This window comes from Cannabis sativa, chromosome 1 (assembly GCF_029168945.1).
Source record: "Cannabis sativa cultivar Pink pepper isolate KNU-18-1 chromosome 1, ASM2916894v1, whole genome shotgun sequence".
In the NCBI taxonomy this organism is placed as follows: domain Eukaryota; kingdom Viridiplantae; phylum Streptophyta; class Magnoliopsida; order Rosales; family Cannabaceae; genus Cannabis; species Cannabis sativa.
Window position 1 is genome coordinate 45065780 of NC_083601.1, and position 21556 is coordinate 45087335.

At 34.6% G+C, this 21556-nt stretch overlaps 5 protein-coding genes across 12 annotated transcripts; 3 read left to right on the forward strand and 2 right to left on the reverse strand.

Annotated features, from left to right (window-relative positions):
• Positions 1-722: 722 nt before the first annotated feature.
• On the forward strand, positions 723-2315 carry LOC115707754 (glutathione transferase GST 23). The gene is made up of 2 exons (XM_030635808.2): positions 723-1254; positions 1641-2315. The coding sequence occupies exons 1-2, from the start codon at positions 943-945 to the stop codon at positions 2004-2006; spliced, it is 678 nt and encodes a 225-aa protein (XP_030491668.2). The 5' UTR covers positions 723-942; the 3' UTR covers positions 2007-2315.
• On the reverse strand, positions 926-10773 carry LOC115707752 (uncharacterized). Of its 6 annotated transcripts, none has more exons than XR_009688332.1 (11): positions 10447-10761; positions 10172-10362; positions 9947-10030; positions 9763-9843; positions 9541-9680; positions 9339-9450; positions 9171-9240; positions 8768-8830; positions 8584-8673; positions 6155-6275; positions 3868-4005 (listed from the first exon to the last, which is right to left on the reverse strand). XR_009688332.1 is itself a non-coding variant. In XM_030635803.2 (10 exons), exons 2-9 carry the CDS (start codon positions 10264-10266, stop codon positions 8596-8598), a joined length of 723 nt encoding a protein of 240 aa, XP_030491663.2. In that variant the 5' UTR covers positions 10267-10362; positions 10447-10761; the 3' UTR covers positions 926-3229; positions 8584-8595. The 6 variants fall into 6 exon arrangements, 4 of the variants coding, with proteins under 4 accessions (XP_030491663.2, XP_030491659.2, XP_030491662.2 ...); XR_009688331.1 differs by lacking the exon at positions 3868-4005 and adding an exon at positions 5714-6063; XM_030635803.2 differs by lacking the exons at positions 3868-4005; positions 6155-6275 and adding an exon at positions 926-3229.
• LOC115707755 (probable glutathione S-transferase) lies at positions 3708-5406 on the forward strand. Its single transcript, XM_030635809.2, has 2 exons — positions 3708-4016; positions 4764-5406. Exons 1-2 carry the CDS (start codon positions 3708-3710, stop codon positions 5121-5123), a joined length of 669 nt encoding a protein of 222 aa, XP_030491669.1. The 3' UTR covers positions 5124-5406.
• On the forward strand, positions 5992-7378 carry LOC115707756 (glutathione transferase GST 23). Its single transcript, XM_030635811.2, has 2 exons — positions 5992-6303; positions 6689-7378. Exons 1-2 carry the CDS (start codon positions 5992-5994, stop codon positions 7043-7045), a joined length of 669 nt encoding a protein of 222 aa, XP_030491671.1. The 3' UTR covers positions 7046-7378.
• A 127-nt stretch (positions 10774-10900) lies between the features above and the next one.
• On the reverse strand, positions 10901-19331 carry LOC115707750 (uncharacterized). 3 transcript variants are annotated; one of them, XM_030635795.2, is made up of 9 exons: positions 18967-19331; positions 16960-18678; positions 16485-16845; positions 15630-15714; positions 14992-15048; positions 13951-14010; positions 13611-13823; positions 11764-13272; positions 10901-11475 (listed from the first exon to the last, which is right to left on the reverse strand). In XM_030635795.2, the coding sequence occupies exons 2-9, from the start codon at positions 18464-18466 to the stop codon at positions 10975-10977; spliced, it is 4293 nt and encodes a 1430-aa protein (XP_030491655.2). In that variant the 5' UTR covers positions 18467-18678; positions 18967-19331; the 3' UTR covers positions 10901-10974. The 3 variants fall into 3 exon arrangements, with proteins under 3 accessions (XP_030491655.2, XP_030491657.2, XP_060973138.1); XM_030635797.2 differs by having other exon boundaries at positions 16960-18541; positions 18967-19306; XM_061117155.1 differs by having other exon boundaries at positions 16960-18693; positions 18967-19306.
• Between the last annotated feature and the right edge of the window lie 2225 nt (positions 19332-21556).

Genomic DNA, 21556 nt, shown 5'->3' on the forward strand with positions numbered 1-21556 from the left:
CTAAAACAAAGAATAACAGAGATTGGGATCCTGTTGTAATGGTTTTGTGAACAGTTGGGAAGTTGATTCCCCTTGTGATCAACATTTGATATTTGTGTTTGTTTATGAATCACAACAATTGGTATTTTTTTATTTTTTAATTAGTTAAATGTAGTCAATTGGACCGGACTCATCTATTAGTGTGATTCTATTGACCTAATACTTAATTACTTCAATAATAATACGATATTAAAGATGGTACTAAACACCAGTAGTACTTTTTAGCAATTCTTTTTTTTTTACTTTTGTGGTCATTTATGCTAATTGGTACCATAATATTTAACCTTATTTTAAAATATAATATTATTATTAGTATAATTAAATATCAGTGTACCAATAAATATAGTGCAATGTGATAACACTCTCTTTTGAGGGGACATCACATTTTTTTTATTTATGAAATTCTTTTGTTTTTATTTATTTTATATAAAAAACAGAGTACAATATAATCTCTTCAAATCTTCTATCTCTATTTATTTATAATTTTCTTTTTCAACTTTTAAGAAAATAAATTCGAAAAAAATGTACATTGTTTTTTTATTAAATAAATAAAAACTGAAGAATTTTCATAAATGAAAAGGGAAGATGGAAAGACAAATGCTTGGTATTAATTCCACTCTTAATCTTCCGTTTTAGTTGATGTGTGTCGTTAAATGATTTGTCAAATATTAATTGGTTGGGACAGGAGGCTTGAGACAGAAAAAAAAAGGACATTATTCGTGAATAAAGTAGAAGAAAACAAAATTGTGGTCTTTTATGTCGACGGCCATTGAACTAATCAATGAATGAATGGAAATTTCAATGTTTATCAATTGGGTCAAACAACAAATTATCACCTACCATCAAATAATATATATAAATATATAGCTGATATTTATTTATGTTTACAAAATTGAAATAATAATGGGAGAAGAAGTAAAGCTGCTGGGATTTTGGGCAAGCCCATATAGTCAAAGAGTGATATGGGCACTGAAACTGAAGGGAGTTGAGTATGAATACATAGAAGAAGATATTTCAAACAAGAGTGAATTGCTTCTTCAATACAATCCAGTTCACAAGAAGATCCCTGTGCTTGTTCATGGTGGCAAACCCATTTGTGAATCTCTGGTTATTCTTGAGTACATCGAAGAAACTTGGCCTCAAACTCCTCTCTTGCCTAAGGACCCTTATGAAAGAGCTTTGGCACGATTTTGGATGCAATTTGCTGTTGAAAAGGTAATTATTATTCTTTTAACAAACAAAATACAAACAGAATTCCTTCATTTTCAACAGCAGAAAAGAAAACAGTCCTCATTGACCAGTTTTAAGAAATTTCTGATAATTTCATGTCCAGTTGTAATATAACAAAATATTTAAGAAAATCAATTAACCCTTATGAGTAATCTAAGTCTAAGGGACATGTGTCTAAAACTACATTACATGAGGTCTCATATCATATTAGTACAATTAAATTTAAAAAGTATTATTGGAAAGTGCTATTCACTAATTAGGTGTCACCTTAATAGGAAAAGAGGATCCTAACTCCTAAGGCCATCGTTATAATTTATGAGTAGGGTTTTATTTATTTTTCATTTGATTTCAATAGCTAATGGCTTTGGCAGGCTCCAGCTTTTGGTTCATTCTTTACAAGCACCGGTGGTGGAGAGAAGGGAGAAAAGGCAGCAAAAGAAGTAGTAGAAGTGTTTAAAATCTTGGAAGAACAATTAAGCCTTGGAAATACCAAGTTCTTTGGGGGAGAGACTATAAACATGGTGGACATATCACATGGATGGTTACCTCATTGGTTTGAATGTATAGAACAACTTGTAGGACTCAAACTCTTAGACCCCAAAACATTGCCTCGGCTCCATACTTGGGCTCAAGATTTCAAGCAACTTCCCATCATCAAGGAGAGCCTTCCTGATTACGACAGACTCTTAATCCATATGAAATCAGTTAGGGAGAAGATGATGATTTCAACCAAGTGAATGAAAATGTCACAAGTTCATATTTCAGTCAGCTTTGATCGTTGTGTTGTTGTGCATGTTGTTTTGTTTAAATGGGAAGATTAGATAGATAATACGAATTCCATTCCACGAGAGTAAACAAGGGTGGAAATAGTTCCTGTTTAGTTTGCTTGGTGGTATGTCGACATGTCGTTGCCTATGGATATTATATTGTTTCAAGTTTTCTTGTTGATGTATTTAGTTCCATTTCAACGTAAATGGAAACTAGATTTTATTTAATTGGTCAATAAAGATGAGTGAAGAGTTCGCTCTTCATTTGAATATTATAAATGGACTAAGATTCGAGAGAGAGAGAGAGAGAGAGAGAGAGAGAGAGAGAGAGAGAGGAGCTTTGTCTTTTTACATAAAACTGGACTATGATTCTAAGGAATACTGACCATAATAATCAACTAAACATTTTATAATTCTAAAAATTGGTTACTTTTATATTAAATTATGAAAGGGATCACTTACTTCGAGACTTTGAGATGAATAAAGTAAGTTAATGACTTTCTTTCAACAAAAAAAAAAGTAAGTTAACGACTCATTAAAAAGATAAGAACGAATTTCTTGTTTGAAAATGCCAAGTTTATGTTTCTTATCTTTTACAAATAAACAAGGATTATCTACTTGGTCAAACGAGGAACAATAAATTCTCACCCAACATATAATATATAGCTCATATTCATTTGTATTTGTAAAATAATTTCTTGTTTAAACCCAATGTCCAGTTTATGTTTCTATTTTTTTTTTTTCAAAAAAAAAACATTGAATTAATATAAATCTCAATGGTTGTCTTCTTAGTGAAACAAGAAATTCTCACCTACCATATAATAAATAGCTGATATTAACTTGTATATGTAAAGTATTTTGGTGATATTTCAGAACTTGTAATCAAATAATAGAGTGCTCTCAATGATAATGGATGAAGAAGTAAAGCTGGTGGGATATTGGGCAAGCCCATTTCCTCCGAGAGTGATTTGGGCTTTGAAACTGAAGGGAGTTGAGTATGATTACATAGAAGAAGATATTTACAATAAGAGTGAATTGTTTCTTCAATACAATCCAATTCACAAAAAGGTACCTGTGCTTGTTCATGGAGGCAAACCCATTTGTGAGTCTCTGGTCATTCTTGAGTACATCGAAGAAACTTGACCTCAAACTCCTCTCTTGCCCAAGGACTCTTATGAAAAAGCTTTGGCTGGCTTTTGGATGCAATTTACAGATGAAATGGTTAGTTATTTTTTGTTATGGTTGACAAAGAAAATGAGATTATGTATGCACTTCCTTCATTTTTCAAGAGCTATAATTAACAGAAGCAAGTCTTCGTTGACTTTTTTTCAGAGAAATTTCTGAATGTATTATTTTCCTTTGATTTGAACAACTTTGCTAGTTGATTTTTACCACTATTCAATGTGACCTTATGTTCACTAGTAATAAAACATAAGATTTAAGGAAATTAATTAGGAGACATTATCATTCGTGAATAAAGTAGAAGAAAACAAAATTGTGGTCCTTTTTGTCAAGCTTCATTCATAATCGACGGCCATTGAGCTAATCAATGAATGAATGGAAATTTCAATGGTTATCAATTCGGTTTAACAAGACACTATCACCTACCATCAAATAATATATATAAATATATAGCTGATATTTATTTATGTTTACAGAATTGAAATAATAATGGGAGAAGTAAAGCTGCTGGGATTTTGGGCAAGCCCATATAGTCAGAGAGTGATATGGGCACTGAAACTGAAGGGAGTTGAGTATGAATATATAGAAGAAGATCTTTCAAACAAGAGTGAATTGCTTCTTCAATATAATCCAGTTCACAAGAAGATCCCTGTGCTTGTTCATGGTGGCAAACCCATTTGTGAATCTCTGGTTATTCTTGAGTACATCGAAGAAACTTGGCCTCAAACTCCTCTCTTGCCTAAGGACCCTTATGAAAGAGCTTTGGCACGATTTTGGATGCAATTTGCTGTTGGAAAGGTAATTATTATTATTCTTTTAACAAACAAAATACAAACAAAATTCCTTCATTTTCAGAAGGAACAGTCTTCATTGACCAGTTTTAGAGAAATTTCTGATGATTTCATGTCCAGTTGTAATATAACAAAATATTTAAGAAAATCAATCAGGGTTTCATGTATGAAATCAAATACCATTTTGGATGTGTTTTGTAAAAGTTATTAATTGAATTCTTTGTTTTGTTAGATAAAAAAAAATTCTATATTTTCTAAAATAGTAAAAATAGAATCTTGAGCTTAATTTTAAAAAAATTCATGTTTTAATATAACCAATTTTAGGACAATTTCTAACATGAACAGATACCGAAAATATAACTATTTTTGTCACAACATCTCTAGATCAAATTATTATTAAATTTTATTTTGATAAAAAATCAGTTCAAGATCCTATTTATACAATTTTAAAAAATACATAGTCTATTTTATTATTTAACAAAATAGAAACTTTAATTAGTAACTTTTGCAAAATACAGAGTCTAGTATTTAGCCATATAAGTATGTATTGCTAAGGGGACATAACAATACAAGGTCTCATCACATATTAGTACAATTAAATTAAAAAGTATTATTGGAAAGTGCTAATCACTAATTAGGTGTCACCTTAGAAAAAGAGAATCCTAGCTCCTAAGGCCATCATTATAATTTATGAGTAGGGCTTTATTTATTTATTTATTTATCATTTGATTTCATTAGCTAATGGCATTGGCAGGCTCCCGCTTTTAATTCATTCTTTACAAGCACCGGTAGTGGAGAGAAGGGAGAAAAGGCAGCAAAAGAAGTAGTAGAAGTGTTTAAAATCTTGGAAGAGCAATTAAGCCTTGGAAATACCAAGTTCTTTGGGGGAGAGACTATAAACATGGTGGACATATCATGGTTACCTCATTGGTTTGAATGTACAGAACAACTTGTAGGACTCAAACTCTTAGACCCCAAAACAATGCCTCGGCTCCATACTTGGGCTCGAGATTTCAAGCAACATCCCATCATCAAGGAGAGCGTTCCTGATTATGACAGACTCTTAATCCATATGAAATCAGTTAGGGAGAAGATGATGATGTCATCCAAGTGAATGAAAATGTCACAAGTTCATATTTCAGTCAGCTTTGATCGTTGTGTTGTTGTGTATGTTGTTTTGTTTAAATGGGAAGATTAGATAGATAATACGAGTTCCATTCCACGAGAGTAAACAAGGGTGGCAATAGTTCCTGTTTAGTTTGCTTGGTGGTACGTCGTTGACTATGGATATTAGTTTTCTTGTTGGTATGTTTAGTTCCATTTCAATGTAAATGGAAACTAGATTTTATTTAGTTGGTCAATAAAGATGAGTGAAGAGTTCGCTCTTCATTTAAATATATATAAATGGACTAAGATTCTAGAGAGAGAGAGGAGCTTTGTCTTTTTACATAAAACTGGACTATGATTCTAAAGAAAACTAAACATTTTATAATTCTTAAAATTGGTTACTTTCATCATAAAATATGAAAGCGATCACTTACTTCGAGACTTTGAGATGAATAAAGTAAGTTAATGACTCATTAAAAAGATAAGAACGAGTTTCTTGATTGAAAATGCCAATTTATGTTTCTTATCTTTTTTATAAATAATGTGAATTAAACAAGGATTATCTACTTGGTCAAACGAAGAACAGGAAAACCTCACTTAACATATAAGATATAGCTGATATTCATTTGTATTTGTAAAATAATTCCTTGTTTGACCAAGCAGATAATTGAGATTTATATTCATTTATTGTTTGAACACAATGTCCAGTTTATGTTTCTAGTTTTTTTATATTAACATTGAATGAATATAAATCTCAATGGTTGTCTTCTTAGTCAAACAAGAAATTCTCACCCAACATATATAATATATAGCTGATACTCATTTGTATCTGTAAAAGTATTTTGGTGATATTTCAAAACTTGTAATCGATAATAATGGATGAAGAAGTAAAGCTGGTGGGATATTGGGCAAGCCCAATGCCTCCGAGAGTGATATGGGCACTGAAACTGAAGGGAGTTGAGTATGATTACATAGAAGAAGATATTTACAATAAGAGTGAATTGTTTCTTCAGTACAATCCAATTCACAAGAAGGTACCTGTGCTTGTTCATGGAGGCAAACCCATTTGTGAGTCTCTGGTCATTCTTGAGTACATCGAGGACACTTGGCCTCAAACTCCTCTCTTGCCCAAGGACGCTTATGAAAGAGCTTTGGCTCGCTTTTGGATGCGATTTACAGATGAAATGGTGAGTTTCCTTCATTTTTCAAGAGCTATAATTAACAGAAGCAATAGTCTTCGTTGACTTTTTTTTGGAGAAATTTCTGTGTATTATTTTCATTTGATTTGAACAACTTCGCTAATTGATTTTTACCACTTTTTAATGTGACCTTATGTTCACTAGTAATATAACATAAGATTTAAGGAAATTAATTAGGATTTCATGTTAAAATACCCATCACAAATATCTATCTGTTCTATGCTATATTGAATTTCCCCTTTAATCCATTTCACAAGCACAACTCTTGTCAGTAGTGCTACGGAGAAAAAGGGAAACCCAATGCCATCATTATAATTTATGGGTAAGGTTTTATTTATTTACTTTTCATTTGATTTCAATCGTTAAATGGCAGGGTGAAAATGCTGTTTCGGTACTTACAAGTAGTGGAGAGAAGGGAGAAAATGAAACAAAAGTAGCAGAAGCACTTAAAATCTTGGAAGAGCAATTAAGCCTTGGAAATACCAAGTTCTTTGGGGGAGAGACTATAAACATGGTGGACATAGCACATGGATGGTTACCTCATTGGTTTGAATGTATAGAACAACTTGTAGGACTCAAACTCTTGGACCCAAAAACATTGCCTCGGCTCCATACGTGGGTTCAAGATTTCAAACAACTTCCAATTATCAAGGAGAGCCTTCCTGATTACGACAGACTCTTAATCTATATGAAAAGAATCAGGGAGAGGTTCACGAACTCGACTGAGTGAACAAAAAAGTCGCAATTTCATGTTTTAACTTTGATCATTGTGTCTGTTGTTTTATTCAATGTCATCTCTTGGACCTTATGTAAGGTAGTGTTTTTATTTGTTATGACTATGAGAAGTGTTTGAGAATAAGAAAATAAAAAGATTAAATGGGTGGTTTTAATATGAGTGCTACGAGACAAGAGTAAACAACAAACAAGGGTGGCAATAGTTTCCAGTTTAGTCTGCTTGACACTCTGTGGTTGCCTGTGGACTTTGTTTTAGTCTCGCCAACAGTGTGTTATGTTTTCTTCCAGCTTTTTTGTCTTTTTTTTCATTTCCAGTTCTCCTGTTTTGTGTTCAGTACCAATTTAGACTCTTGTGGTAGTTGTTTTCTATGATTCGGTAGTGAACCTAGTGTGTTGGTTAAAATTTCTAAACTTTGTATCAATGTTTTTCAAATACTGTTTACGGAAATCACTTGAGCAAATAAGAGAAAAACAAGTAACAAAATTTACAGTAACATGTTATGAATCCTCCACCTAAGAATTCACAGTAACAGAAAAACAAGTAGCAATAGAACAGTTAACTCCAGAATAATATCACACAGAACAGAAGGAAAGTCTAGTTCATTCATAGCTTCTCAATTCTCATAGTATTTCTCAAAAGGGAAAGTAATAACCGAAAAAGATAGTGGTCTTTTCGGACCTTGATGCAGAGAGAAGTCTCAATACATACACGACTCTTCTAGAGTATGTGAAACAGATAAGGAGCCTAAGATGACATGATAGCCAGGGATGAACCTACTAATACTATGACTCTTCTATTGGCCATCTAAGGATCAAACTTCAGCAACTGCTATGAGGTTAAAATATTACTTCTCCAGGCGGGCCTTCCTCCGAAGGTTGATGGCCTTCTGGTGCTACTAGCAAACTCCTTAGATAGCAATCAAGAAAAGAAAGCAAAGGATAGGTTCATCATTCATCCCACTTATAGAACTAGTAGATTTCTAAAATGATACTAGACTAGAGCATGAGGACATCACCGATCCTTTTGGTGGCAATTGTCGGTCCTTATATAGCTTTTTGATATAATTTAAAGAAGGAAGAAAGTGTAATCATAAAACACAACTTTTAATTTGACTGGTATTGTAATTAGTCTTTCTTCTATGTAAATTATCGCCTATAGTTCATCATGCACTCTTTTACTTACGCTTGCATTGAGAAAACACAGTTCTGGTTTGTAAGTACAATCGTGTAATGCATACTAGGATGTAACAAAGGACAAACAAGCCTTAAGCTATTGGCAATGATTAAGTCTTACTGCATACAACCAATTTCAAACACACCAGAAAACCGTAAGTAATGAGTAAGAGGAGTTTTAAATGTGTAAAGCAAAATTGTCACTTTGTTATCACCGATTCAAGAATTCCGTTTACAATCAAGCATTGAAAACAAAAATTTGCACATTTTACTGAATATGATCACTAGTTAAGGGTGAGGTAAATACTAACAAAACTGATGTGATATAGAGTTCACAAAATTCTAGACTTAATTGTATACCTTTTTATTCTTTCAAATTCTTCTTCTATTGTCCAGACGGGGTTTCTTGGAGATAGACCCATGTTGTAAAGGGTCACCACTGGATTGAATCTACAACAAAAACAAAATATTTTATTACATGAATTACATCAAACACCATTAGTGAAACTCCATAAAATAAACATAGTTGTTAATGGTTCATTACCTTATTGAGCTTGTCCCTCACAGACCTGACAGTTTGATTCATTGATTGGGATGGGAAATACTCCTTTGGTCAATTAGAACAGAGTCATACGTTAGCTTATGTAGATTAATCCACAAAAGGCTAGATACATGGAAACTGTATTTAAAACAGTATTTGATTTGACGTTTATTTTCAATAACTATGAGAATATGACTTTTTTATCTACATGCATATGCAGATTATTTTTTATACCAACATTGTGCAAGTATTCAACAAAATGTAAACATTACTTGTTTATCATTCTTTCTTTTGCATCATGTTCAATGTTCACAAACACAACAAGATTCACTGAGTTCAGGTATTTTGAGTATGACTTGGAAAACAAAAAAAAACTCAATATATTCCTTTAAAATAAGAAACAAACCTTCTCAGAGGAAACCCTTGCGATTGGTGCATTATTAACATGAGAAATAAGTTCTCGTTTTCCATTGTTCCTATAGAAGAAATAAACCCATCACATACAACAAACAAAAGGAGCTTCAATTACAATTGCTTGATGTTGTTAAAATGTCAAAACTTGATTGCTCATTACCTTTGACCAGTGTTTACCCTTTCGGGAAGACTGGCCTGTGAAGGACTTGCTTCCGATAATTTCTCATTCCAAGAACCCCTATTTCTAATAGTAGAATCTTTGGATCTTCCAGCTAATATCAGAAAAATTACATAACATGATCAAGAAAGTTCAAAAGAAAATGCTTTTGAACACACACACACACACAAAAATAAACACTTACAATTCGGTCTTGCTAAAACTTCCCTCCTCCTACATTCCAGTTTTTCCTTGGTATCAGAGAGGGTTTCAAAATGAGGAGCATAAGAAACCTTTAATGGGTTCCCAATAAAAACATACTCATCCAATTTTCTTTTTGCAAACCTGAAATGCAAGTTGTTTAGACACAATATATGGCTAGTAGTAAAGCAACCATAGAACAAGAAGCACAACGAACACTAGTCACCTAGCATTGCTTACTAAACGAAATTTTATCCAGTAAACATCAGTGTAAGCTTCGCATTCTTCAGCATCCATCGGTTTGCACCTGAATTACAAATTACAATGGCACTAAGAATAACAACAACAACAAAAGGAAATGTTCGAAAATATTAAAAAAAAAAACCAAAATTAAATCTGACGGAAGTTACTCTTCTATGTCTCCATAGGTTGAAAATAGTTTCAGCAACTCCTCTCCGCATCCCAATGCTGGAACATTCCTCACGATTAAATATCTATACAGCAACAAAGAGTGAAGATACTTAAAAATCATCTCAATATGATCAATTTGTGAATAAATATTAGGAATTTAGGGTTCACCATATCAAAGGTTGTTCAAGCAAAAATTCGTAAAGTAAAAGGACAAAGAGATAAACCTAGATTCATCGCAGACTGTATAAACACGAACAGCTGGAGGATCATCTCTGTATCTCGGCATTATCTTCCACAAACAACCAAACCAGAACACCATGAAATTGAAACCTCAGTGTTCTTGAGATTTGGGTCTAGATCTCATTTCGCCAATGAAACCAACAAACCAAACGAGATCTAAATCTCGTGCCGCTGACTGAACTTGAAAAAAAAAACATAGAAGGAATGAGATGGATAGAGAGATGGTGTGAGATCGGGAGAGAGAGAGAAGGGGGAGTACCTGGGGTGGTGCGCCGTCGGAGCTACGTGGGCTGTTGAGGCTGATCTCCGTCGAGACAGAGAAGGGGGAGTACCAGGGGTGCTACGCCGTCGGAACTGCGCTGGGCTAGGGCTGATCGCCGTCGGGAGAGAGGGGGAGTAGCTGATCGCTGGTTGCCCTCGGAGTTGGGACTGGGATCACAAGCGGTTGGGGCTAGGATCGGATAGTTGGAGACGATGATGAAGATTTTAGGTTATTTATTTTCTTATTTATTTAATATTGTTTTGAAAATAAATTAAAATATGTTTTAGTTATCTTTTTTATTATTTGTTGGAACTACCTTTTAAAATGTTGACATAGCATAACAAGACTCGTATTTTTTATGGGCCAACACGACACGACATATTATTGCGAGTTTTTCAAATTATGGATCAGGCTGGCTCGACATGCACGTATTTACAGTTATGATGAGAAGTGTACTAATAAATAGTTACCTTTTTCCTTTTCTGTTTCTTTATCAAAGAACTTGGTGGTATAGCAAATCAAAAACTAAGAAACTTTATCTTCACCATCACAATTAGTGTTTTGTACATTCAATTCTATGTTCAAACTTGAGTTAGTTCTGCGTACACGTTTCCCAGGTTTCTTCAACATGGGATTTGGAAGAGAAGCTAAGCTGGGTTGTTGCTTCCCATTGATATTTGATCTCCGGTCCATATCTTCTTTCAAGCTTGGATTCCTCTTCCTGCAAGATCGACCAGGACGAGATGAAACCAAACTTTTGGTAGCAGGACTTCCCCTTGTTTTAGTACTTTCGATCTCATTCTCAATTACGTCTCCCAGACAATGTGGTGCACCTGGATCTAAACTCAACCATGAAGACCTGCTATTATCATCATTCCCCTCACTTGTCAAACCTAACTCTAATGAGGGAATGTTCTTTCCTGGAATTTGAAGATTGCTTTGGGAATGAAAGTTGGATATTGGTTCACAATTCCTTTCATCAAAATCTGTTGTGGTAGCATTTTCTGTAGCAAAACCAGGCCCCTCCTGTTAACAAAAGAAAAGTGTCAAAAACGGATGTATGAAAACTTGGACTACGCAAAAAATAACAGCATAGCAGACCAAATGGCCACAAACTTTAGCTGAGATACTATTTCGTTGAATTCACAATCTACAGAAGAAAAAAAAATATTTATTTTACTTCCAAATATTGCCTTTCAATTTGGAAGAAACAAAAGTTTGAATAGCCAGTAAACAATCATGACAATCTATAAAGCATTTCTTAACATAAAAAAATGGCCGAAAAACTAAACACATAACAAACTTCTATATTACCTCATTCTGTATTTCGGTGGTTTCCTCACAGCCGGATCCTTCATCTCCTTCAGAGTCAGTCATCTCCTCACACTCAAATTCAACATTTTCTTCATTTTCTTCATCGGAGTCACTCAACTCTTCCTGTTCCATCACAATCTCCTGATGCGATTGGTCACCAATGTCATCCATATATTCATCGATGGTATTACTTGGTACACCAGATGAGGAGCCACCTGTTACAGGCTGGCTGTGTGAGGAAGAATTTTCAGTATGCTGATAAAATGAGTTGTTGCCATTTTGATTATTCATTGTAGATCTAGAAACCTGTGCATTAGTAGTTGATTTGGTTAGATTACGTGTCGTTGCACCTTTACCCCACGAGTCCTCCTTTCTAGATGTGGAGCTTAGGTGAATCTCCAAATCAAGTTCATTAGCTTTCTCAAGTGATCTGCCTGCTGCAAGCGGATCTGTACTCACAATTTGAGCATCATGAAGAGGACGCTGGAGTTGCATGCATTTTCCACCTGAACTAATAAAGTCGCTAGGAAGATAATCATTTCTTTGCAAAAGAGGATGGAAATCAATGTTTTGTGCTAAAGAGGTGGATTCCTTAGATTTCAATAATTTAGTAAAACTACCAACGTGATTTTCTTGGTGAGGATTATGTAAAAGACTCAGATTTAGTTGTGGTTGATTCCCTGGAAAGAAACTGAAAGAACTTGAATCAGTGCTGCAATTTAATGGGTAATAGGGTAAATGTCCATTCTCTTGGGCCTGGAATAGTAAAGGATGCATCTGCAGATCAGAATCAGTACTTCTTTCATCATCTACACATTTATCCTTATTTAATCTGGATTCTTCTATCTGCAAACTTGTATGGCGATCATTTGGAGCATTAATGTTATTCCCTCCAGCCTTCGTGAGATCATGGATCCCCAAACTTCTAGCATTAGGAAGTTGAGACATCAAATTATCTCTTTCAATGTCACATGTACTGCTCCCAGCAGCAACCGATAAAGATGCACCATGAAGAGAGCTTCTAAAGGATGACTGAGACACAACCCTAACAGATGGTGGAAGATTAACTGGGGGCAAGTCTGGTGCTAATTTGACCAAGTGTGTACCATTAGATCTTCGAGCTCGATATGGCCGAAAATGGGATTGAGATTTCAATGTATTAAAAGTGCTATTAACTAAACTGTTTCCCTCAGAGGTACTAGCTTCTAAATGTCTAGCATCAGCAAAATGAAATGAGGGATGCTGATACATTGATGGAAACTGCTGCATGCTAACAGCCAGAGGTTGACGAGCCATCCCACAACCATTATTATGTAGCTGTTCCTGAACAGCCTCCTGTGATAGCATACCGTTGTGAGGATTTCTTGCAATATCTGAGCAAGATTGTCCACCGTAATCACTTGGTCTCCAGTCTGCCAAAAAGGCCTCATGAACATAAGTTTTACCCCCATTATCTACACAACCATCTGTGTTGTTATTGTCTCCACCAGAAATTTCAACCTGAGAATCCTGCATCAATACTAAACTTGTAAGTACAATTACCATCCACAGAAAATGCCTCCGGTCACCCATTAACCAAAATTATCTAGCTGCACCCGCCCATAGATAACCCCAAGAAGTCCTATGCGGCCCAGCAAGTAAAATATATAAAGTAGAGTAAATATGTTTTTTTGATAGAAAAATTCTAGGCATTCAATTGCTCATAAACCAGCAACCACACCTATATTACCAACCATGCACCTCTCAAGCAATCATGAAGAAAAGAAAAATTAAGTACTTAGTTGATTCATGTGTTCAGAGATAAAAAATAATAATAATAATAATAAATAAATAAATATTATCCAGACCTCTTTATTTTGCCACATTGCTGATGCTGAAGATTTGAATTTTCTTTTGTTGAATTCATATAGTCTCCGTTTCTCCTTTTTATCAGCATCAAGCTTATATGATTTCTGAGTTCCAAGAGCCACTCGCCACTGTCGAGGCAATAAGGATGGATCTCTATGTGGGACAATGAATTGCCATATAGACCTCCAGTCATACTTGTATACCCTAATTGCCTGAATGATAAGGATTACTAATCATACAGGTCTAAGTTTCATGGGAATACAATGCTAAATAATTACATTTACATAAGTATTACCAATAGGAATACATAAATAGCATGTAGCTTCTAAACAAAATTACCTCCTGAATACAAGCTACCTCTTCTGCAGTGAGTGGAGAGGTTTTCATCCTCCTAACTGCCTGCATGAATTGCAAGATTTTGAGAGAGAGAGAGAGAGAGAGAGAGAGAGAGAGAGAGAGAGAGAGAGAGAGAGAAGGAGGGAGAAGAGCAAATTGCTCCCCTAATGGTATACCAATATCAAGAAAAGATATACCAATATCTACACCCTTAAATGTTCAGCAAATGAACCACCATACAGTGAGTGACAAATAAAAAACCAATGATCTATCAATTCTGCTGTGAGATCATATGTATGTGATACATTGAAACAAAAGGCTGCATTTGCTTCGGGGTTTTGAGTTATAGTGAGATCATATGTATGTGATAATACAATACAATCTCTAAGAATACACTTGAGACCAAACAAATATATTCTATTTGAGAGATTATAACTAAATAAAAGTATACGAAAAAAAAATTAAAACACTAAAAGGTATTAAACGTAACAACAATAACAATAAACAAATCATAATACTATATCATAATAAAATTATTTTTGAGTAAATATAATATTTATATATGTATTACAATTTAAAATAAAATTATTATTTCTACGTAAATAAATTTATAAACTATACATATTTTATTAAGATAAAATTATTCTTAGGTATACTTTCTTAATGCGGGACCTAAAAAATGTATAACTAACTACAGTTTAGATGTTATTTTTATTAACAATTTGCTTAAATTGGGACTTATTTTTAGACAAAAGTTCTAATGTATTTAACTTTTCTAACAAATGCAAGTGAATAAGAACGCACGTAGCACCACCTTTAATGGACGAGATATGAGAATGAAGAAAACAAAAGCAATATCTACAAAGTTTTTTAGGAAAACAATGTTATGGGTTTTGTGTATTTTGTAAATTTGATAGACCAGAAGTTGCATATAGGAGTTAGCTGTAGTGAAAGAGATGAAGCAGGGCGAAAGTGCATAGAAATTCTCCTATAAACAATAGAAATTTTAGAAATACATTTAATAATCTACAGATATTTTAATACCTTTATGGGATTGTCTGGTGCTTTGGATGAGCAACGGTTTTTCTGCCTGACAAAAATCTGTAAAACGAAAAATTGCTTAGAAACCTCACATAGCCTAAAATTTTACGTTTGACAACAAACAAAGCTGGGAAAGAAGGATAACCATGTCATACAGGCTCTTCAAATAAAAAAAGGAGAGAGAAGGGAGAAATAAAAAGTTGCATTATCACAGAGAGGGGGTGGGGAGGTGTTGCAGCATTCAGTTAGTGTAAAATCCATTTAGGAATCATACAAAAGCACAAAATAGTAAATGGTAAAATCAACTTAGTTCAAAATTTGGCATGCAAATTTCTGCGAAGCTTTCACAAAAATCACACATTAAATACTATCTCATTTCACGCCAATATGTGAAGTCAAATCCTGATCAGTCAGTGAAAATTTGGTATAGTACACTGTTACTGGATACCACATAAATTTTGAAAATAGGACATATGGAACTTGGCTCTTTTCTGTTAATTTTTGCAGTGTAGTTACTTGACTCGTATGTTCTCTTCTAAACATAGGATTCATCTATTTGTCAGCAGAAAATTCATAAGCCATGAGAAACAAGAACGAGCTATAAGAATACTTTTAACTAATCACAAGTAGAAATATAATACCTGATGCTTAGACTTGCAAGGAAGCAATCGTTGTTGAATTGCTTTCCAATCTGTATTATGGTCCATCATTCCCAGTGCTAACAATCTGGTTTAATATAGAAATGTAAATCCTCATGCCATAATTTATAATAGAAGAAGCAAGAGGTAGACAGAATAGTACAGTTCACATTCTTTGTATGTTATGCAGAAACATTCTTTTACATAATCTCCATTACAACTCCTATGTGCATTTTGGTGTTCTAACCATCCACTCAGTTTTGTTCAATCATTTGTTTATGTTAAGCCATTGCATGTATAATACATATGAACGAGAGTAAAAATGCAATAATAATGATAATAATATACATAATTATTGTATGAAACTCTTATAAAAAAAATTAATTTAATAAAAAAGGGAAAAAAAACACCTATTAGACATTACACTTAATGGCATTATCCATTCCTCCAATCCCCATGACGAGGTAATTCACACATAAATCGGATTCAATGGAGCAATCCACAATGCAGAGTTAATGGTCATATCTGAACAATGTTTCCCATACACTACATATATTTGTCCCTAACAGAAAATCCAACTATATTCAAATGTTTATCAAAGTAATAATAATAATGTAAATGATAACGAATGTGATGAGCATCACTAGAGTATATTTATAATTTGGCCAACCCTACTCTAGCACAAGCATACAATATTTTCCACATTCTTGTCATGAAATGAAGAACCTCTTTATATTTAACAAAGGCAATTGCACAATAAAGTGAGTTTTTGTTTGGAACATGTTAAATCAACTCTAACAGTAAGAAAACTTGATAAATATAAGAAATTCATTACAAAAGGAAAGAAAGGAAGCTTACTCATCCTCTGAATCAGTGAAAAGCACTCGATTTGCTACAGCTGCAGAGGGTGGTTTATGCGGAAACAATGCTGGATTAAACATCGGTAGGAATCTCTGTGATAACTTTGCAATGTCTTTAGGAACTAAAGCAATTGATTGCTTCTTTGTATTTTCAACAAGATTCGCAGCCATAGTCTTCTTGCGTGGTTGTTGACTGGGAGAAGATGACACTGCATTGATAGACAGGGTGCTGGTTCTACCCAATAATTCAGAATTAACTTGATTTTCTAATGGGAAAGCAGGAAGTGGAAATAGAGCTTCTCTTTCAAAACGACTATCACAACTAGTTTCCACTTGTCGCCGTCGATTTTCATGGACAGCTACCAAAGCAATTCAAAACCAGTGAAAAAAATATAAAAGATTAAACTCCTGAACAAAATATGCATGGGGAAGGGGAAAGGCATGAAAACACACTAAAGACCTTCATGACATACCTGTTTCTACGTCATTCATAAATTTTCCAACAATACTAAGCGGAGCTACATCCAGGACAGATACTACTGGACCACTTATATACGGCACCCAAAAGTTTTGAGAACTACCAGTCTCACCATTAGAAGCACATTCAAACCTTCCTCTTGAAAGGATGATTCCTTTGGAAGTTGTTCGATTATTTGGAGAACTTGTAACTTTATTAGAAGAAGATTCTAAAGTGCCCAATAAAAATTTAGGACCATCATATGGCACTGAGGAAATGAGGTACGGAGGAGAAAAGCAAGTAGTAGGATATGATTCCGTTTTCCATGCTAGCACTTCATTGCGCTTGTGAAGCATCTCAACAATCATTTTCTGAACTTGGGCTGCAACGTGCTGCCGGGAAGAATCAAGAACACACATAGAAAAAATCTGAATAAGTAGTTGTACATGCTCATGGATCAAACAATGAAGTTGGCCTATTTGGCGTGGAGTGAATCCATTTGCATGACCAGCTTTTACTGGAAAAGATAGACAGCTTGAAGCTGCCTCTGGCATCTTCCTATCCTGAGTGGAGAATGATGAAACTGGTATATTTGGCAAAAGGGGACGTAATGGTCTCTTTGTCGGTGTTGCAAGATTTTTCTTGCACTGTACATTACTTTTTTGGCGCCTATTCTGCCTAGTCTCTGGTCTTCGCCCTCCTTTCTCATAGACCCCTTCAGTTTTCTCCTTTGTATTTTCATCAAGGTCACTCTCCAAAGCTTCTTCAAGTTCTATCTCAAAGTCTGCATCATTGTCCTCATCCTCATCAACAATTTCATTTTCATGAGTCAAATGGCTATCAACGTCTCCACCTTGTAAAACAGCAGCAAGAAACTTCCTGTACTCATCTTCATCATCAACATTTTGAAGGTCATCTTCATCATCTGTTTCTTGAAGAAAAGTCTCAAGCTCATCAAGTGAGAAACTTCTTAATGAATAACGGGCACGAGTGCGAGTACAAATAGCATCCTCGGTATCAAAATCAATCACAGAGTTCTGTGGATCTGTATCGTTAACCAACTCTCCTTCCACAACATCATTAATTTCAGTTGCATTGCTTAAATTGTTATCCTGTTCTTGAATATTTTCAATTATACTTTGAAATTCCTTTCTGCATATATCTTCAGAAGAAAGTGTGGCCTGCATCACAACTTCTTCCCCATGCTCAAAAAACTGCTGAGAGTTTTGGATCTCACTGGTAATTTTTGATGAACCAACCCCAACAACACCACTATCAACAGCATCACCATCTAAACCTTCTACCTCGGAGCTCAAACTTGATGAAGCTTCGGGTGACAGGGTCTCCTTTAGAAAGGGATTAAAATCTACATCCTCCTCCTCCTCCTCTTCTTCCTCACATTCTTCTTCAGGTTTTGAAGGATCCTCATGGTACTCAGACAAGTTTGTCTCAGAGGGGCAAACATCCTGGTGACCTAGATCCCCCCCAACTTCGGTCAATTTCACGTTTGAACGCGAGGACATCTCTCACTGCTACTGCTACAAAATTATAGCAGATTGCCCAGTATTCCAAATTGATATCTTAAGAGCGCAAAAAGCCTATATGTCATGTCACAGAGGGGAACCGTCAAAGCACAAATTAATATCTAAACCACAAGCATGAATATGTACATAAGAGCTTCATTCCTATAATCAAGGAAGCATTATTGTATAGATTAAGCAATTTACAAGATATCCTGCAAAGTGCAAAGCTGCCGAGATTAAATTATGGTTCAGAGACTATCAAATTTAAAAATAAAAAACAAAATAATCATCAAGGAGAAATGTAATGTAAAAAATTATGGGAATGTTATTGCTACTCTATTGTACAAAGCAATGAAAAACCCAGGTGGGGCATAAAAAAATGAATCAAAATGCTTAATTTCAATCAATTCTAATGGAGCCATAATGACACCCAAAATGCATTACTCAATACAAGAAAAAATACTATAGAATTTGCTATGAGAAGAAATCAAGGAAATTACCGTTGCAGAAATACCGCTAGTTGATTAACAATGCGATTTATTATTCCTATAAGCCCAAAATCCAATTCTGCAATTAATTTTATATTTCAAGTTAATATTATCGACTGAGATGGAACTCAATTGGTTTGTATTTCTGGCGCATAAAAACCCTAATCCCTAACTTGCCAAAAGGAAAAAGAGGAAAGGCAAAGCGAGAGGCAAAGGGAAGAAAGACGAGAGCTTTGGGTGACGAACGACGATCTCTTTCCAGAAGTCATGCACTGGAAACGAACGACGTCGTTGGATGCCGTTTCGATTTTATTGATACGAAACGAAACGTAATGAGCTTTTAATTCCGTTTCTTTCTATATGGGATTCACCCGTTGAAGTTGAACACGAGGGAAGTTTTGGCGGTTTATTGGATTTGCTGACTAGGACTAGGCGGTATGAGGCTAATATGAGGGTGTGTTTAAGTGAAGTTTTTTTTTTTTTTTTTTTAAGGAAAATGGTAACTTTATTAATAAGAAGATTCAACTATTACAACAGAAAAAAAAATCAGCAGGAACATCGTCCTCACTAAAAATACGATCGGGATACAAACAAGAGCTACGAGCAAGACAATGTGCAGCTTTGTTTACAAAACGTTTAACAAAATTAATTGAGACTAACAGCAAATCGGCCAAAAGAGAACGACAAACCGCCACCTGAAGGCCAAAAGGAGAAGGTATCTCCACCGTGCTTTGGACTGCCTGGACAACAACCAAAGAATCGTTTTCAATCTCTACCGGTTCCCAATGTTTCCTCTTTATCCAACTCAAGGCCTCCTTAACCCCTACCAATTCAGCCATAACCGAATCCACACACCCCACTCGTAAAACTGTGAAGCCTTCAATGAATTGACCCTGAGAATCCCGGGCCACCCCTGCCGCTCCAAATCGACCATCACTTGCAAAGATTGCACCATCGACATTAACCTTAATCTTTCCCATAACTGGTTTCACCCAATGCTCTAAGTCCACTCTTGAACCCGTAGGAACAAGTAAAGACTCCATTCTCCTTTGTTGAGCATTTCTCCATTGATTAAGGACTACTCTTGCCAATAGAATAACCTTCGCCGCTGACATTGATTTGTCCCGCCAAACCACCTCATTTCGGGCATACCAAATCGCCCAAAGAACCATGAGCAATTCTTCCTGGGCCGTGGATGAGTGTTGTAGCAGAATGTGGCTAAACCAATCCCAAAAAGACTCCATAGGCGTATGACTCCAATTTAGAACCGAAAGATGCCAACAAGACCGTGCAAAAGAACATTGCACCAACAAATGGTAAATGGTCTCAGGCAACTGGTTACACATAGGACAAATTTGGTCTAGAGGAATATGTTTGGTAACAAACAACACAGAATTCGTGATTCATATATAATATTCAACATTTGAAATTCAAGCATTTTTTTCTTCTTTCTTTTCTATTGAAAATAGGAATTGGGAAAAGAGTATTACTTTTTGAAATTAGGAATCTTTCTACCAGAATCGTCAGGATTAGTTCGTTATAGTAGAGGAGCTCGGCCCTCATTGGGGTTTCTCTTCTGTGACATTATCGAAGCATCCAATAACAAAAAGGCTTATGTTTAAACAAAGAATTAAACCCACTTCATCGATTTGAACAAACCCACTTCATTTGCTACGGCTGAGAGAAAATTGTGAGAGAGAGCTGAGAGACATGGAGAGTGTCATGCTTGGAGATAGAAAGATGAGATTGATGGAATATTAAAACAGTAGTAAAGAGAAGAGAATAAAGAGACAAACACTTACCAATTTCCAAAAATGGTAGAAAATCTAGACATCGTTGATTAGGACCCAAAATTTTTGCCATCAATTCTGAATTTTCACTGGTAGGGTTGTATGTAATTAGTGGTAAGAATTGAGAACGATATTTGTGGAATTAGTAGAAAACAAGAGAAAGTCGAAAACCTGTGGTTGCTTGGGAGATACTTGTGGAGATTTCTGGGACGAAGAAGAAGGCTAGGAGTAATAAATTAAAAATCTAAAGTTAAATTCTCCGACAATAGTTTTTCCCAAAAGCACACCATCAAAGTCTGAGGCTATATAAGTAAAACTGTTATTTTTGAATAGAAAACTTGAAAAAAAAAAAAATCGCCCAAAAATAGAGACACTTTAGATAAAATAGATTCATATATTTTTATTCCTCTTAATCAAATGCCACCTAATGACACGTTTACCATACATTATTCGGAACCGAAATAAATTAATGGAGAAATCTAACAAAATAAATGAGGAATAATCGAAATCAATATTTGTAATATGTTGTTAACTAATTTTTTTTTTGAAAGTAGAATAATAGTGATTTATCTTCTTTACTTTATCAAGAAACCTAATCAGAATGTATAAATTGACTAAATTGTTCTCTTGAGTTAAATTACAATATATAATAATTATTTTGTAAGACATATTTTAAAAGACAAAATTATCATTATATATTTAACATTGAAAAATAAAATAAAAATAAATAAAGTATATTACCTTTAATGACATTTTTTTTATAAAATATGTAAAATATTTTGAATTCACTTTAGGCCAACTAAATCAAGGTT

What these genes read in the sequence shown, in the direction of transcription:
- LOC115707752 (XM_030635803.2), bottom strand. Translation starts at nt 10,266, where the DNA reads ATGGTGTTCTGGTTTGGTTGTTTGTGGAAGATAATGCCGAGATACAGA. An exon ending in AGTTTTAGCAAGACCGAATT is followed by an intron (nt 9,451 to 9,540) that starts GTAAGTGTTTAT and finishes TTCTGATATTAG; the next exon opens with CTGGAAGATCCAAAGATTCT. An exon ending in TGAGGGACAAGCTCAATAAG is followed by an intron (nt 8,674 to 8,767) that starts GTAATGAACCAT and finishes TTTTTGTTGTAG; the next exon opens with ATTCAATCCAGTGGTGACCC.
- LOC115707755 (XM_030635809.2), top strand. Translation starts at nt 3,708, where the DNA reads ATGGGAGAAGTAAAGCTGCTGGGATTTTGGGCAAGCCCATATAGTCAG. An exon ending in TGCAATTTGCTGTTGGAAAG is followed by an intron (nt 4,017 to 4,763) that starts GTAATTATTATT and finishes TGGCATTGGCAG; the next exon opens with GCTCCCGCTTTTAATTCATT.
- LOC115707754 (XM_030635808.2), top strand. Translation starts at nt 943, where the DNA reads ATGGGAGAAGAAGTAAAGCTGCTGGGATTTTGGGCAAGCCCATATAGT. An exon ending in TGCAATTTGCTGTTGAAAAG is followed by an intron (nt 1,255 to 1,640) that starts GTAATTATTATT and finishes TGGCTTTGGCAG; the next exon opens with GCTCCAGCTTTTGGTTCATT.
- LOC115707756 (XM_030635811.2), top strand. Translation starts at nt 5,992, where the DNA reads ATGGATGAAGAAGTAAAGCTGGTGGGATATTGGGCAAGCCCAATGCCT. An exon ending in TGCGATTTACAGATGAAATG is followed by an intron (nt 6,304 to 6,688) that starts GTGAGTTTCCTT and finishes GTTAAATGGCAG; the next exon opens with GGTGAAAATGCTGTTTCGGT.
- LOC115707750 (XM_030635795.2), bottom strand. Translation starts at nt 18,466, where the DNA reads ATGTCCTCGCGTTCAAACGTGAAATTGACCGAAGTTGGGGGGGATCTA. An exon ending in TATGAATGACGTAGAAACAG is followed by an intron (nt 16,846 to 16,959) that starts GTATGTCATGAA and finishes TTGCTTTGGTAG; the next exon opens with CTGTCCATGAAAATCGACGG. An exon ending in AGGTAGCTTGTATTCAGGAG is followed by an intron (nt 13,824 to 13,950) that starts GTAATTTTGTTT and finishes CTTATCATTCAG; the next exon opens with GCAATTAGGGTATACAAGTA.